The sequence below is a fragment of the Alligator mississippiensis genome, chromosome 1, assembly GCF_030867095.1.
Source record: "Alligator mississippiensis isolate rAllMis1 chromosome 1, rAllMis1, whole genome shotgun sequence".
Lineage (NCBI taxonomy): Eukaryota > Metazoa > Chordata > Crocodylia > Alligatoridae > Alligator > Alligator mississippiensis.
This window is the reverse complement of record NC_081824.1, coordinates 485,800,206-485,816,134: the sequence shown is the minus strand read 5'-3', so window position 1 is coordinate 485,816,134 and position 15,929 is coordinate 485,800,206. Positions and strand designations below refer to the sequence as shown.

The following is a 15,929-nucleotide window of genomic DNA, read 5'->3' as shown; positions in this document are numbered from 1 at the left end:
GTAGTGCTGTCCCACGTGTAGGTGCGGGTCTGGACAGACGGGTCCATGCGGGGAGGGGAGGGGAGGGGAGGGGCGGGCGGCGGGTCCGTGCGGGGTCCCGCGGGTCCGCCTGGGCTGCCCTGACCCCGGAGCCCGGGCGGGTGCAGGGCGGCAGCAATGGGGGGCGGAGGGGGCGGGCAGAGCCGGGCCGGGGGCAGTGACGGCCCCGCCCCGCCCCGCCTTGCTGCTGCAGGTGTCCGGCTCCGCTCTCGCACCGAGTAGCGCCCGCAGCGCCGACGGGGCAAGTGGCAGCAACTGCAGGAGGGGGGGCGGGATGCGCCGGGCTCCAGCCCTGAGGTGGCATGAGGGGCCCATGGGGGCGGGGCCAAGCACGCCCCACCACTGCCCCGGGTCCGGGCACACCCCAGCGCCCCGGGACACCGCCTTCCCCTCCCTCCCCCCCCCCCCCCCCCCACCCGCCGCCATCACTTTTCTTATTTTTTATTTCGACTGACCTTTAAGCAAGAACCGTTAGGTCAGCTAAAGTTTGCAGTTCTGTTTTCTAGTTCTGCTTCTTGGGGCCCAGTTAGTCTTATGATCGGTACAGACAGTTAATTTTAACATTGCGGTTATACTTGGGACAGACGAGATCCAATTTGCAGGTTACAATCTTACAAGCTTTGCCTTAGCTAATATCAACTGTCAACTGTCAGACTGCTGTCAGATGTCTCCAAGAAGCAGATATTATTTGCTATAATTTGCTCATTAACCCATTTGGTTCTGGCCATCACATAGCTCCAGAGTCCAGCTCCTGGGCATCAATGTGCACCCTGGAGCAAAAAACTCTGAGGATTATTGCTCCAGATTTTCTGCATGCACAGGAAATCCAGCTGCTCTGACGGGGTTGCAGTGCATTGCAGAGGGGTGGCTGGGGCACAGGGTAGCTGGCAGCTGGCTGCAGCAGTGTGTTGTTGCACATGAAAAAACTCTGGAGCAGACTGGCACTTGCCTGCTCCAGAGTTGATTCATTTTGTGTGCCCTAATAGGGGCACACGTGTAGATGCGAAGACGTTTCCTGCAGAAGTAGTCAAGCAGCTCTGCAGTAAACATTGTATGTAGATACAACCTGAGGGGAGAAAACTGGGCCCTTTATGGCCCCCTCCCAGAGGGGCAGAGGGCTGTGGCTGGGAGGGGGCTGTAGTGGGCTCTGAGGGCAGGTCTCTGGTGCCCAAGGGGCAGGAGGCTTTTCCCCCTCACTCCCACCTCCCCCGGGGCCTCTGGGGTCTGCCCCAGTGGTGACAGGACAAACAGATCCACCAAACCCTCGTCCCCAACCAGGGCTGCAGATGATGGGCTCCTTTCCAGCCTGGAAGATTCAAGGCACCTGCACACATGGATGATTTTCCAGAAGTCCCCTAGGGCCCAAGGGATAACTATCTCAGAGCCCAGGGCTGGGGGGTGGGGAAGCTGGCTGTTGCCCTTCCCCTCAGGTAAGGGTTGGAGGGGCACAAAACACAGCCCTATATGTGGGGGTAGGGTTGATTGTGGTGGCCAGAACCAGAGGGGTTACTATCATGAGCAATAAAGATATGCTCTTGGAGACATTCAGGCAATAGTCTCAGCAGTTAAGATTAGCTAATGCAAAGCTTGCAACTTTGCAACCCGCAAGTGGAATTTGTCTGTCACAATGTAACCAAAGCGTGGGATCTAACTGTTTGCAATGATCATGGGACCAGTGAGCCCCGAAAATAAGCACAGCTACAAGATTAGCTGATCTAACAAGTCTGACCACCTAGTATAATTCACACAGTCCAAGGAATCCAAGAATAAGAAACTAAGGACAGAGTAATGCTAATTTCAAATCTCAAAGTAATGTGGTGTAATTTGCTTATTGGGTGAACCTCAGTTTGGGCAGTAACCTTACATGATAATTTCTAACTTCTTTTCATCTCATAGGATAACAGCTATAGGGCAAGGTTGTGAGAGGCTCTAAAGCCAACAGATTAGCATAAGATAAGGCATAAAGGAACACGCATGTCAAGTGACCAATTAGAAGGACGTGACAGAAGGACCATCGCTGTACCAAGCCTGGACCCTGGACTCCCAGTGTGAGCGAGTACCAGATCCTGACCAAGGGATCTTCTCCGTGACCCCTTGGACAGCGTTGATTGGGGACGCCTGAGTTTGCTAGAACAACTTGGCAGGATGGCCGGTCTCCCAGGGCCAGGGCCAGGGCCAGGGCCAGGGCCAGGGCCAGGGCCAGGGCCAGAGCCTGACAGCCTGCACTCTCACTCCAGTGTTACCCCTCCAGGGACATGGTTAGGAGGTTTGTTGGTCTCTGACTCCAGCCCTCCCATCCCATCCCAGGTGGGTTTGCTCTGCTCTGGTGCACATTACCTGCCCCACCATGTGGGGGAAAGCTGGACTCCTCTTCTGGTGTTAACTAATTGAGTGGGGTTTTTTTGTCCCCATCACAGTGATGAATGTGCACAGTCTTAAAAGAGCACAGGGCTTGGACCCAGAAGCAGCTGAGGCTCAGGCAGGTCACCCCGGGCTCCTGGGCAGCGTCCCCCAGGCAAGAGGAGCCTGTTCCTATGTGCCGTGGGTCCTGCAAGGGGCTTGGTGTGGGCACGGAGGCTCCTCCCTCCCTCCCGGAGCGGTCAGCCAGCGATGGGCTCCGTGGGGGGGGGGGGGGGGGGGGGGGGGGGAGCTGGGAGCCGTTTGCAGCCCGCACGTGTGCTCGGTCCGGGCTGTGGCCGCGTCCACACCGGGCTGTCACGTGTCTGCGCCCGCACCCTGACAGCGCGTGGGGGCCTGCGCTGGGCAGGAGGTAACGCCGTCGGCGGGTCTCATGTACATGCGATTTGCATATGCAGATGAGAGCGGCGCTGCAGCTGCTCTCTACAGGGGCTGCTGCCTCCTCCAGTCGCGCCGCGCAGGGCTTGGAAAGCAGCCTGGGAAGGGCCAGGAACACCCCGACCCCGGGAAGCGGAGTCCGCTGTGGGCAGGTGGCAAAGCCCCTCTCACGCCGCAGGCTTCCCCCGCAGTGCCCCGGCGGCAGGCTGTTCCAGCTCAGCTCTCCTGTCCTGATCCGGGCACGTCACGGCAGGGGGCGGGGCAGGACCAGGACGTGATGCGGTGGGGAGACATGTTTGTCCTGCCTCGCCTCTTCTTCTGCTCCAGCGAGCCCTGGTGCGGGGTCCCGCTGCGCCCGGCCCGCCGGGGGAGAGCTGAGAGCTAATGTGGGGGAGCGAGGCCCCACAGGGCTGGGGGGGTGGGCCACCCCTCACGAGTGCGCGGACCCCTGCTCCCACCGGGATCTGGGCTGGCACATGTCCCCGCCTCCCTGCAGCACCTACCCGATGCTCCCTCGCCCCTGCCCCCCAGCCCCACTCCTCTCCTCCCACCAGCCCCTTGCACATCTGAACCTGCCCGCCTGCGCAAGAAAAGCACGGGTTCCCGTCCCTCTAGACACTGTGAATTTGGGACAAACGCTGTCCCGGGTCATGCAGCCCAGGACCGGGATTTGCGGTTCCTATTTGGGCGCTGTCCCACCCAATCAGGGAGCAGGGGTGACCCTAACTGCAGGGCGGGGACAGGAGGGAGCAGCCGATGGGCTGGGAAGGGTGGAGAGCTGCGGCTGCCCCATTTCTCCAGCCGGCCCGGTGCCCGCATCCTGCGCTGGGGCCGGAGGGGCAGGAAGGACGGCTCCGACACTGCTCCGAGTGACTCCATGCGGCGCCCAGCTAGGGAGACGTTGATCCAATTGCCCATGGATCCGGTTACTCCTTAGTCACAGCAAGCAGGGAGCAAGCACCAGCACACAGCGCTCACAACAGCCTTATTCAGCCTGGAGCCAGCTTCCGAGCTCCCCAAAAACCAACAAACCGGGGCCCTGCACTGAACAACACTTCTTTCCACATTTCTACAGCTTGGTTCACGGTCATTAAAATTCACTCCCCCTTTGCCCCTCCCCCCATTGTTCCACCCATTTCTCCTCCCATCACAAGCTCTGCCCTCATTACCATGGCATTGCCTATGCACGTTATTCATTTACATGCCTCTCTGCTAAGAGGGCATGCGTAAGGCCACGAATTCAGCTTTTCTCAGTCACTTGCTGATTCTTCCTAGTTTCTTGCTGACTTTAGCAGCCTCTCCAAGGTTTTGCTTCTAATTTATCTCCTGACAATAGCTGGTGGGCTGCATCTTGTTCTTATTAGGCAACCGGCTCTGTACTTTACAACACTGCAACCTTCTTAGAAAACTGCTTGCCTAAACGTTTGCAAGGTTATTTTTAATGCATCATTCTGCCTTACAGTCAGCAGCTCTGCTGAGATGCAGAGAAAAGCCTTTATTCAGCTGCAAATTTCATGGTCTCCAAAATCTGAATATAGGAACCCTTACAGTTGGGAGCATCAGGGCTGGGGCAAACCTCAGTCTGGGGCAGGATTATGGTCCCAGGTCTCGGATCCATGGACAGATTTCTGCTGTCTCCTTTCCCACAGGTGTTCCTGGAGACCGCACGCTGCCGACAGGCGCTGTGCATGAGTGTACAGAGAGCGAGAGCCCAGGTCTCTGGCTGGTGAGACCCCTCCTGGGGAGACGTGGCTGCTGCGCTGGAGCCGTGGCAGCAGTGGGCCTCCCCTTCCCAGCTGGAGCTGGAGGAGCAGGACCCAGGAGGTGTGCAGGCAGGGGCTGAGGGTGCAGAAGTCCCTCGAGTCATCCAGACCGGAGCCGGTCCAGCACCGAAAGCTGTGGAGCCAGGACGCGACGCAGGCCATGCAGCCCCCTTGCGAGGCCGAGCTGCCCTCCGCGACCCCACAGCTGGCACCGTGGGATGAGCTCCCCACCCCAGAGCCCTGGCGCCAGCTCTTCTGTGGCCTGTGCTACCGGGAAGCCGAGGGCCCAGGGAAGATTTGCAGCTGCCTGCGGGAGCTGTGCCGGCACTGGCTGGATTCGCAGCGCCGCAGCAAGGAGCAGATGCTGGAGCTGGTGGTGCTGGAGCAGTTCCTGGCCATCCTGCCCCCGGAGATGCGGAGCTGGGTGTGCGGGTGCCACGTGGAGACGTGTGCCCAGGCCGTGGCCCTGGCCGAGGGGTTTCAGCTGGGGCAGGCGGAGGACAGGAAGCTGCAGGTGAGAGCGTTTGTTTGCTGCCATTTGCACCTCAACGTGTCAGGGGATGTTCCCCCCCAGATTCCGGCTCCCCAGTGACACGTGTATCTCGTCCCCAGGTAACTGTGCGTGTGAAGATCGAGGAGAGGTCCTCAGACAAGATGCAGCCCGCGAAGGCCCTCAAGGAGCCTGGTGATTCCTGGGGGCAGCAGGCCTCTGGAGGACAGGCCTCTGGAGGAGGCAGGAGAGCGGGAAACCCCAGGGCCCGAGCACGAGCTGCCCCATGTCACCAAGAAGGAGCCCCCGCCCAACCCAGAGCCGGGTTCTTACCAGCCTTTTTGATGTACAAGCTTAACATGGGCTTGACACCCAAAGAGTAGCTGTTACTTCCCCACACCCCCCGCCATTATTAGTGTTGGTGACGGGGTTTAGGTCAGTTGAGTTTGGGGGACAACTAAGTAGAAAACAGGGCTGGGAGTGGGGTTGCAGGCTCCAAACAAGCGCTACACGGGGGGACAGCGAGCGGAGCAGAGCGGGCAGTATCCAGTGGCTCTTGAATGAGTCCAAGGAGCCAGGGGCAGGTGAGGTGTGGGATGAAGTCCTGGCGTGCAGTTAGGAGCCTGAGTGGCTGTCCTGCGGTTGGGGTGAGCGGCTCCAATGCCTGCCCCTTCTGGGACAGGGCCGCAAGGTTTGTACGTGTGTGGATGGTGTGGGACAGGGCTCTGGTCACTGTGGGTGGTCCGAGGCCCAGGATCTTTCTCACTCCCTGCACTGCTGCTCTCAGAAAGATACTTTAAGTGACTGGCTCTTGCTGTGCTGCCATGGTCACAACCAGTGATGTAATTGCTGTTCTAACGATCAGTGTTGTAAAAATATCAGTCTGTAAAAGGCTGGTGCAGGTGATGCGGAAATGAGTGCCCAGTGGCCTCTGGCTGGGCCAAGTGCAGTTCACCCAGGCCTCCGTCCTGCTGAAGATCCCCGGGACAGGGGAGACCTGGGAGCTGTCAGCACGTGGAGGGTCCCCAGGAGGGTGCCCCGGACCAGGCCGTTCCCCAGGTGAGGTGAGTAATGGTGGGTCTCCCCTTTCCAGTGGCAGGAGGCCCCATCCCCCGTGCAGAAATCTCTCTGCCAGAACAGTTTGATGGGTGCGTGGTCAGTGGCTCTTGCTCTCCTGGTGCTCCTGGGAGCATTTCATGCATCCTGGAGTAGAATGACCTTGCATTTCCCCCTCCAACATGTGGATGTGATCCAGCACCAGCACCCTCCAGATCCTTCCCCAAGGAGCAATGTCACGGTGCCGTGAACGCCACCGGCGCTGGGGCACTTCTACTGGATCGTCTCCAGCCTCTTGCCAGTGGGACAATGAGTCTCCCGTCTCCCCTCTCCACATACTGCAGCCTCCAGCTCCCTTCATCCCAGGCCAGTCCAGGAGACGAGCAGGGCTTTTCCCTGTCACCGCCCCAGTGCTCACCTGTGTACTCTCTTCCACCCACAGGTGCTGGGACCCTGAGCCGAGCAGATCAGCAGCCTCCCGAGGAAGGGCCTGTGAACCTGGAGCCGCAGAGACCCTCCCCAGGGAGACCGGGACAGAGCGGCTCCCTGACTCCTGGGCCGGGCCAGCTGCACGAGGGGCAGGGCAGGCCGGCGAAGCAGGGGGAGAGCATGCAGGTGACGGGAGGCAGAAGCCAGGATAGATTTGCAGCTTACAAACTAACTGAATCAGAGGCACAGCACAGGTTTTTTCCAATTCCACGCTCATTTGAAAAGTTGGAATTAAAGGATATACGCAGACCAGACTAATAAGTAGAGAGAGTCTTTTGAATACCAAGTGCAGGGGGGCAGCGTGGTGGGAAGGGGGACAGTGCTGGGAGAGGGGATGTATGTAACCCCCCCCCCCACACACACACACAAAGGGGACACAGCAGCTAATCTAGTTAATCGGAGAAGACTCCGCAGTCCCTGTGTGGACCATGCGTAACACAACCCAGGCTGCAGATGATTTGTGGTTGCACAACTCCATGTTCAGGTTTGTGCTGAAGTGCTTGGTCTAAGGACAGCTGCTCTGAGGTCAGCACTGGGAAGTCCAGGGAGGTGAAAGTGTCCTGCCACAAGCCTTTCTCTCTTCCTGGACCAGATGTCACCAGCAGGGACAGGGGGCTGTGGGGGGAGTATGGGGCACCAGCAGGGGTAGTGGGGCTATGGTTTGGGAGCCTTTTTTTTTATGAGCTAATTTGCAATTTTTAAACAGAGAAAATGAGGATCGCTGCATATCATGTGTCAGCTGAGTAGTGTACCCCTGCTTGTCCTGACTAAGCGTGCAAAGGGCTGTAGTGCAGAGTGAGTGCAGACAGGGCCGTGGGGGAAGCTGGGCAGGAGACACTGATGCTGTAACGCTTGTGCCTGCAGCTCTGGGAGGTGTTTGAGGACGTGGCAGTGTATTTCACACGGGAAGAGTGGGAGCTGCTGGAAGAGGAGGACAAGGGGCTTTACCGGGACCAGATGCTGATGAACCACCAAGCCCTCCTTTCCCTGGGTAAACCTCTGGTTCTTGCCTTGCCCTGGAGCCATGTGAGCTCTGAAGCAGTGTTGTCTTCTTCCTGGTTTTAACAGTGTCATCCTCATGAACGTTTGGCTGGTGGCTTAAATCCCTGTGCTCCCCTCTGCTCTGTCCATGATCAGACCTCTCCTATCTCATACTTGTATATATTCCTTGATCATTTGATCCAGCCGCCTTCCCTGGAGTCTTCCCCCTTAATAACATGATTTCCCCATGCCTTCTCACCACGGACTTGTCATGGCCATTCATTGTGCCTAAAAATGCACTACCAGCTGTTCCTTGGGCAGTTATTCTGATTTCCTCCCTCTCTTGCCTAGTGTGCTCTGTCCAAACTCATTTCCACTCATTTGCCTGGAATTGCATTGGTGTTTGCTTCCTATGACCATACGTCCACTACCTGGACGAAAAGGACAATCCTCTTCCCCCTGCTATGCCTTCTCTTTCAGCCTAAATGTCCGTCCTCCCTTGTCCTTCAAGTCTTTAATATAATCCTTGAGTTCATTGGCTCCATGCCCCAAATTTCAGTTGCTTATTTTGCATCCAGTACCACTGGATAAACTCTCTCTAACCACTGCCCAAACAGGGTATCGAGGCCCTGCCCCTGACTTGATCTGCCGCATCCAGCGAGGAAAGGTGGAGCTCTGGGTCTGTGATGATGAGGACCATGGGGAAATGCGAAAGTCAGAGGACGTGCTGCCAGGTGAGTTGTGGCTGTCCCCTCCACCCGACTCCCCTCTCACAAACGCTCCATGCCCAGGGTGAAAGGGAGCCTGGAAACTGCAGACCTGCGCTGTGCTGCCATTTCAGGGTGCTGACCTCAAATAGCTTATGCTGTCATGTGTGCAGATGGGTGTTGTTCCACCCGCTGAAATTCAACCTGTGGAAACTGTTACCAACAGGTTGATTTTGCCAAAGACCCCCAGTGTTTGACATGGCCCCTCACTGATTTAATATCCAGTAAACTTTAATAGTGATTATTACAACTTCCTCCCTGCAATACAACCTGAGACGTGGCTCCTTTAGACATTACAGCAGACACCTTTGGTGGTGCCGGCCTCGTGTCCTCTGCTGGGTGTGGGAGATGGTTTTTTCTGGCTTTCCTGCAGTTCAAGTAGAAATTGCACCACCGCCCCCGAACTCCCCAGAGTAAGAGCATGCACACAACACCCTCTTCCTTTGTTTGTCCACTGAGTCAATAACTTTCTCATGCCAAATTGTCCAATCCCCAAGTTCCTTACCTGCTGAACAGATTTTCTCCAGCGATAATTATGGCTAAGTCTTTAAATCTCTTTCAGTGCTCAAATGATGGTATTCTTTAATATTTAAGATGGCTTTCTGGATCAGACAAACATCCCATGATCAGGGTTTTTTGGGGACCAGACATGTTCTCCGTAGTTCTGCCCCTTCTGTATAATTGGCAACGATTTCCTTATTGGTTCAAAAGGATTGCTTGGTGTCACTGGAGCACTACCAGTGCCTCTCTGCCCTGCAAGATGCTGGAGAAATACTAAGGGTCAAAAGGAAATGAATAAAAGGATGAGAAAAAAAAGATACGTTCAATCCGTCCTTCTCGATCTTTAGCGTGACTAATATTTTTGAGGCCCAGGAGGCCATGCTCCAGGGATGTACCATTTTCTGTAGCCACTTTGCAGATATTCCAGAACCCATCCAGAACTTGTGCTTACATTTCATGTCTAGCATGGTTAACACCACAGCCACTTACAGCAATAACGGTACACAAACACACCCGAGCAAGCAAGACAATGACTATGCAGAACACAGTGAACCTTGACTCTTCTTTGTACCAAGTGAACTTCTTCATGATTTACTGCTGGTCCACATCCTGGAAAACACAAAGATGAAAAAGGGAAGGGCTTAACCCCATTTAAGTTAGTTCATGTCATGGGATCACTTCTGACACTGTGGCTGGCTTGGCCCTGGCCCTGGCCCTTGCCCCGCAGGAGCTCCTTCACAGATTGCCCTCTTTGCAGCTTGAGAGGCTGTTTTTTTAGCAATCTTTTCTACTTCAAGTGACAGCTGCTGCCAGGTGTACCCTCCCATGCATCTTCCCTCCTTGGCTTTCACCAGGGGTTTTCTGTTGGGGCAGGCTCCCCCTATCCTTTTCCAAGCCAAGAGTAACCCACAAGGCAGTGGGAGCCAAGGTTTTCAGGCGCTCTGCACTCACCTTTCTCAGGGGTGGCAACGTGGCATTTTATAGAGACTGCCCTGGCACAGGTACCTCCACTGCACTAACCAGTCCAAGGAAGGTATAGTTTTCAGGCCTTACCCAGGACTAATTTATAGGCTCTTCTGCCCTGGTTATCTTCACCCATCATGGGCACAAGCTCTCACTTCTGGGCTTTTTCACCCCCAGCCATTCTTGTTGGACAAGAGAGAGGCTGGGGCTGTCCCTGGTGTCTCCTGGTCTGGTTGACCTGGAGCACAGGACGTGTGTAATCCTGGTCTCAGGCTGAATGAAGTGGGTCAGTGGATTGGGTGGGATTCAGAAGATTTAATGTGGTTGGGGGAAGTGAATCCTCCACTGTTTGCACCAGAATCTCCCCTGTGCCATTTCCTCTCTGGGGCCCTGAGTGTCACGAAGCCTGAGGCTCAGCCCAGAGTCCGTGTGAGGGTTCGTGCCAAGGCCTTTGTCCCAGTGCAGCTGTCTGTGATGTGGAGGCTGCCTGGGATTCATTAGCAGAGGAAAGCTCCATGGGCTCATTCCCTGCACCAGACATTGCCCCTGAAACAGATAGGAAGCAGATCACTGCTCTCAATCCTCCACTCCCAGAACATTTCTTGGAAGGATAATGCATGAAACATGATGGGTTTTGCTACCAAACAGTGTAAGGCAGTGCTCACCACACACTCCTGACTGGTGACAAGCCCCAGAAATGCACCCCGAGGCTGTTCACCCTTGTACCCATATGCTGCTTTCAGGACTGCCAGAGATCAAGGACAAGCATTGCAGATGGGTCTCACCAAAGCACTGGGGCATGTGGAGCATGTCAGCCTAGTCAGGTAGAGGGCTCAGCACCATCTCCCCCAGGACCCACCAGTGCTGTGGGATACGCAGACCTTTGAGAGCCTCATTTTTCCTTTTAGCAGATCCTCTTGGTCTCTTCCTCAGCCTGTTAAAACATGAACCTTTTTGGGCACCGTCCAAGCGCATATGCCCCAAGTGTTTGTTGGAGCAGGGCCTGAGGTGATGGGGTGAGAGCTGGGCCAGAGACCTTGAGAGTCTGCCTCTTAACTCCACCAAATAGGGAAGGTGAGACTGGCACAGGGACTTTGGCTGGAAGACCTAGTTTTCTTGAGGAAACACAAGTGCCAAGTCCTGCTCCGACGCCCATCCCAGCAGAAGGAATAGCAGTGCTTGCCCCTTGGCAGCAGGGCAGGGACTAATCTGGTGTTTCTTCCTCCCATGCAGGACATGCCTGGTTGCTGAGCAGAACTGAGGAGCAGGCTCCTGAGGAAGGGCCTGGAAAGCTGGAGCCACCATGGGCTTCCCTGGGGAGTATGGGTGAGGTGGATTCCCTGAGCCCAGCAACAGACCAATGGCAGAAGGGTCAGGGGATGCCCCCAAAGCAGGAGAATGTAGCAGTGAACAATCTCCCATCGCTCGTTGGGCATTGGAGTGAAGACGGGAAAGAAGCCAGAAAAAGGCCAAGGTGCAGAGATGAATATGTCATGCTGAGACACCTGAAGAGGAAAAAAGCAAAGGTGCACTGGAGAGAGACACTGCATGCAAACGAAGGCAATGTGGGGGACCTCAGAGGGAATCAGGAGCTCACTACCAAGCCCAGGGGGAGAGGCCACCCCTGCTCTCAGTGCAGGAAAAGTTTTAGCTGCCCCTCACACCTGGCTTTGCACAAGATAAGACATGCTGGGGAGAAGCCCCGTGTACGCGCCACGTGTGGGAAGAGCTTCACCTACCTCTCAACCCTGGCTGCTCACCACCAGATCCAATCTGGACAGCTCCCCCACCGCTTCACCAAAAGGGGGAAGAGCTTTGTGCTGCTCAAAACCCAGGTTGTGCACAGAAAGAAGCGTCAGTACTGCTGTGTCACATGTGGTAAGACCTTCACCCATTTCTTCTCCCTGGTTCAGCACCGACGCATGCACTTGGGGAGGAAGACACACCATTGCAAAGAGTGCAGGAAGAACTTCATCAGCTGGCAGGGCCTGTCCAACACTCGTGTGTGTAGGAGGCAGCAGCCACACTGCTGCACAAAGTGTGGGAAGAGCTTCAGGCAGCCCTCCAGCCTGGCCAGGCACAGGTGCATGCACACACGGGAGAAGCCACATCAGTGCTTTGCGTGTGGGAAGAACTTCACCCGATCCTCCCACCTGGCCCAGCACCAGCGCATCCACACAGGGGAGAAATCATATCAGTGCTTTGAGTGTGGGAAGAGCTTTAGTTATACTTCCAAACTGGCCCAGCACCTGCGTGTCCATACAGGGGAGAATCCATATCAGTGCTCTGAATGAGGAAAGAGCTTCACTTGCTCCTCTGGCCTGGCCCAGCACCGGCACATCCACACAAGGGAGGAGCCAAATCAATGCTCTGAGTGTGGGAAGAGCTTCAGGTTTTCCTCCAACCTGGCCCGACACCAGCGTGTCCACACAGAGGAGAAGCTACATCAGTGCTTTGAGTGTGGGAATAGATACAGTTATTCCTCCGAGGTGGCCCGGCACCAGCACATCCACACACAGGAGAAGCCATATCAATGCCCTGAGTGTGGGAAGAGCTTCAGTTATTCCTCTAACCTGGCCCGGCACCAGGTTTTCCGCACAGGGGAGAAGCCATATCAGTGCTCTGAGTGTGGGGAGAGCTTCATTTATTCCTCCAACCTGGCCCGGCACCAGTGTGTCCACACACGAGAGAAGCCATATCAGTGCTCTGATTGTGGGGAGAGCTTCAGTTATTCCTCCTAGCTGGTACGGCACCAGCGCGTCCACACAGGGGAGAAGCCATATCAAGGCTTCGAGTGTGGGAAGAGCTACAGGTATTCCTCTCAGCTGGCCCGGCACCAGTGCACCCACACATGGGGGAAGCCATATCAGTGTTTTGAGTGTGGGAAGAGGTCCAGTTTTTCCTTCTCCCTGGCCTGCCACCATCACATTCACACAGGGGAGAAGCCACATCATGGTTATGAGTGTGGGAAGAGCTTCACTCGCTCCTCCAGCCTGACCCAGCACCAGCGTGTCCACACAGGGGAGAAGTCATATCGCTGCTTTGAGTGTGGGAAGAGCTTCAGTTATTCCTCATCCCTGGCCAAGCACAAGCTCATTCAAAAAGGAGAGAAGCCATATCAGTGCTCTGAGTGTGGGAAGAGCTTCACCTACCCATCCCACCCGGCACAGCACCAGCACCTCCACACCAGGGAGAAGCGATATCACTGCTTTCTTTGTGGAAGGAACTTCACCCAGTGCTCCCACCTGGCCCAGCACCAGCATGTCCACACAGGGGAGAAGCCATATGAGTGCTCTGAGTGCGGGAACAGCTTCAGTCATTCCTCCACCCTGGCCCAGCACCAGTGCATGCACAAAGGGGAGAAGCCACATCATTGCTCTTAGTGTAGGCAGAGCTTCGCCTACTCCTGCAGCCTGTGCTGAGCACCAGTGCATCTACACAGTGGAGAAGCTACATCGGTGCTCTGAGTATTGCAAAAGCTTCCCCCATCTCTCCCACCCATCCTGGAATCAGCACATCCACACCCAGAAGCATCCCTAATTCTGCCAGCAGTGCAGGAAGGACTTTTAGATGTCTGCCTGCTCAGCACCCACCAGTGGTGCATTCAGACAAGCACCCCCATGCTGGTGGCGTGAACAAAGAGTCCCCCCAAGCTTTGTCCCTTGTAGGGTACAGTGGGAGTCCAGATCCCAGACACTGGCCCCCAAGGAATGGTTGTGGGCTGGCGGGGAATAAGAGGAAACACTTCAGGCTGAGGTCAGCCCCGATGTCGGGGAAGGAGACAAGGAGGAGATGATCTTTGCTTCAGTCTTAAATCCCCATCATTCTCTAAAAGTACTCCCAGGGGAAGAAGTGCCTTCACGCTAGGGTGCCTTCTCCCAGACAGCTGACATCAGATGACACCTGTTGACTTTCCTTGGCTGCCTCCCAGCTTTCTCCTTCCTCCTGGTCCCGGGGTTCTGGTAGATGAGGCCCTGAGTTGAAGGGAGGAGTGCATTTATGGCTGGGGAAGCATTCCCTACAATCATCCCTGACCTTGCCTTTCCTCACCTCCCCATCACAACTCTTCCAGACCTGCCCATGCCCAGTGGGGTCTACAAGGAGCTGCTTTTGCCACCTCCAGATCCTCTTTGGCCTGTCTTGCTTTTCAGCCTCTGCAGAACTGTGCAGCACGGGGTGTGTGCTGCTCCCCTGCCCTCCTCCCCTTCATTGTATTTTCTCTCATGCATTCCCTACTACTAAAACCCCAGAATTGGACATGGCACCTCTGTGGCTGATTTCTGCCTTCTCACGAGCTGTGCAATGTGAACAGGCCAGGGACCACAACCCTTTCTAGGGCAGATATCTCTGTGCCTTCCAGCACCTTCTCTTTTCAAATGATTCACCACTATGCAGGGGTTGTTGCTAACCCTTGGGAGCAAGAGGTAGTCTGATCTACCCACCCTGCTGCTGCCTGACTGGCTGTTCCCATGCACTTTTGCCCTCTTCCCACAGCAGGACCCAGAGCTGGGTGAGCCAGAGCCACGGGGTGAGTAACCCTGGCCAAGCGAATGGCAACTGGCTCAACAGGTGCCCCAAGCCAGCCCCGTCTGCCCTGTTCCTGCCCTCACCCACCACAGTGACCCATTTGCCCCACGGAGGTGACTGAGGGAGTGAGGGGCAGTCTGTGCATGGTGCCAGCTCCAGGGGGGTGTCTCCCTCCTTGGGAGAGCAGGTTCTCCACACCGCTTCCAGCACCCCTGCCAGCATCCCTGCAACATGCAGTGCTGGGGCAGGTATCAGGGTCAGGACAGGTGGTGTGTGCTGGGCCTGGGGTGGGGCATTGGGCACAGGCAGTCCAGCCAATCATGGGGGAATCCGGCTGAGTTTGTCCCATTTGCGGTTGGTGACTTGCAGCAGCAGCCCCCTCAGAGTCAGGGGCAGGGCTGGAGCTGGGGGCATTTCTGCCCATGCCCTGCAGGATGGGGGGCACCAGATGGGGTGGGGGGTCTGCAGTGACCTCAGGCAGATGCTGTTGTGTGTCCCACGTGGGATCTGTGTTCACCTGGAGCAAGTGTGAAGGATGATAGTGTAGGTAGGTGTGATACCTCATTGCCCTGCAGGGGGCATCATCATTGGTGGGGGCACAGAAGACAGGGGGGTGATCCAGGCTGACCTGGACAGGCTCAGCAAGTGGGCGGATGAGAATCTGATGGTGTTCAACGCCGATAAATGCAAGGTTCTGCACCTTGGGAAGAAAAACCCGCAGCATCCTTATAGGCTTGGCAGCGCTACGCTGGCTAGCACTAAGGAAGAAAGAGACTTGGGGGTCATCATTGACCACAAGATGAACATGAACCTGCAATGCGATGCTGTGGCTAGTAAAGCGACCAAAATGCTGGCTTGCATCCATAGATGCTTCTCAAGCAAATCCCGGGATTTCATTCTCCCCCTGTGCTCGGCCTTGGTTAAGCCCGCAGCTGGAGTACTGCATCCAGTTTTGGGCTCCACAATTCAAAAAGGATGTGGAGAAGCTTGAGAGAGTCCAGAGAAGAGCCACGCGCATGATCAGAGGTCAGGGAAGCAGACCCTATGATGACAGGCTGAGAGCCCTGGGGCTCTTTACCCTGGAAAAGCACAGGCTCAGGGGTGATCTGGTGGCCACCTATAAGTTTATCGGGGTGACCACCAGTATCTGGGGGAACGTTTGATCACCAGAGCACCCCAAAAGATGATGAGGTCGAATGGTCATAAACTACTACAAGACCATTTCAGGCTGGACATAAGGAAGAATTTCTTTACTGTCCGAGCCCCCAAGGTCTGGAACAGCCTGCCACCAAAGGTGGTTCAAGCGCTTTCATTGAACACCTTCAAGAGCAAACTGGATGCTCATCTTGCTGGGATCCTATGACACAGCTGACTTCCTGCCCTTTCGGCAGGGGGTTGGACTCGATCTTCTGAGGCCCCTTCCAGCCCTAATGTCTATGAAATCTATGAAATCTATGAAACTCCACCTGGTTATGTACGAGGCACACCTACCAAATGGCCTGGTGGGTCGGCACTTACTTGGGCCAGGTGTGATAGAAGCTGTAATGGGACAGAGGA

At 55.9% G+C, this 15,929-nt stretch overlaps 1 protein-coding gene across 1 annotated transcript; it reads left to right on the top strand.

Moving 5' to 3' along the window:
- Positions 1-3,167: 3,167 nt before the first annotated feature.
- On the top strand, positions 3,168-14,102 carry LOC106737724 (zinc finger protein 420). The gene is given in 6 exon segments (XM_059725470.1): positions 3,168-4,140; positions 4,485-5,112; positions 5,211-6,759; positions 7,498-7,624; positions 8,232-8,348; positions 11,079-14,102. Coding segments are annotated over 4 exon segments (2,700 nt in total). The 5' UTR covers positions 3,168-4,140; positions 4,485-5,112; positions 5,211-6,453; the 3' UTR covers positions 13,229-14,102.
- The last annotated feature ends 1,827 nt before the right edge of the window (positions 14,103-15,929 follow it).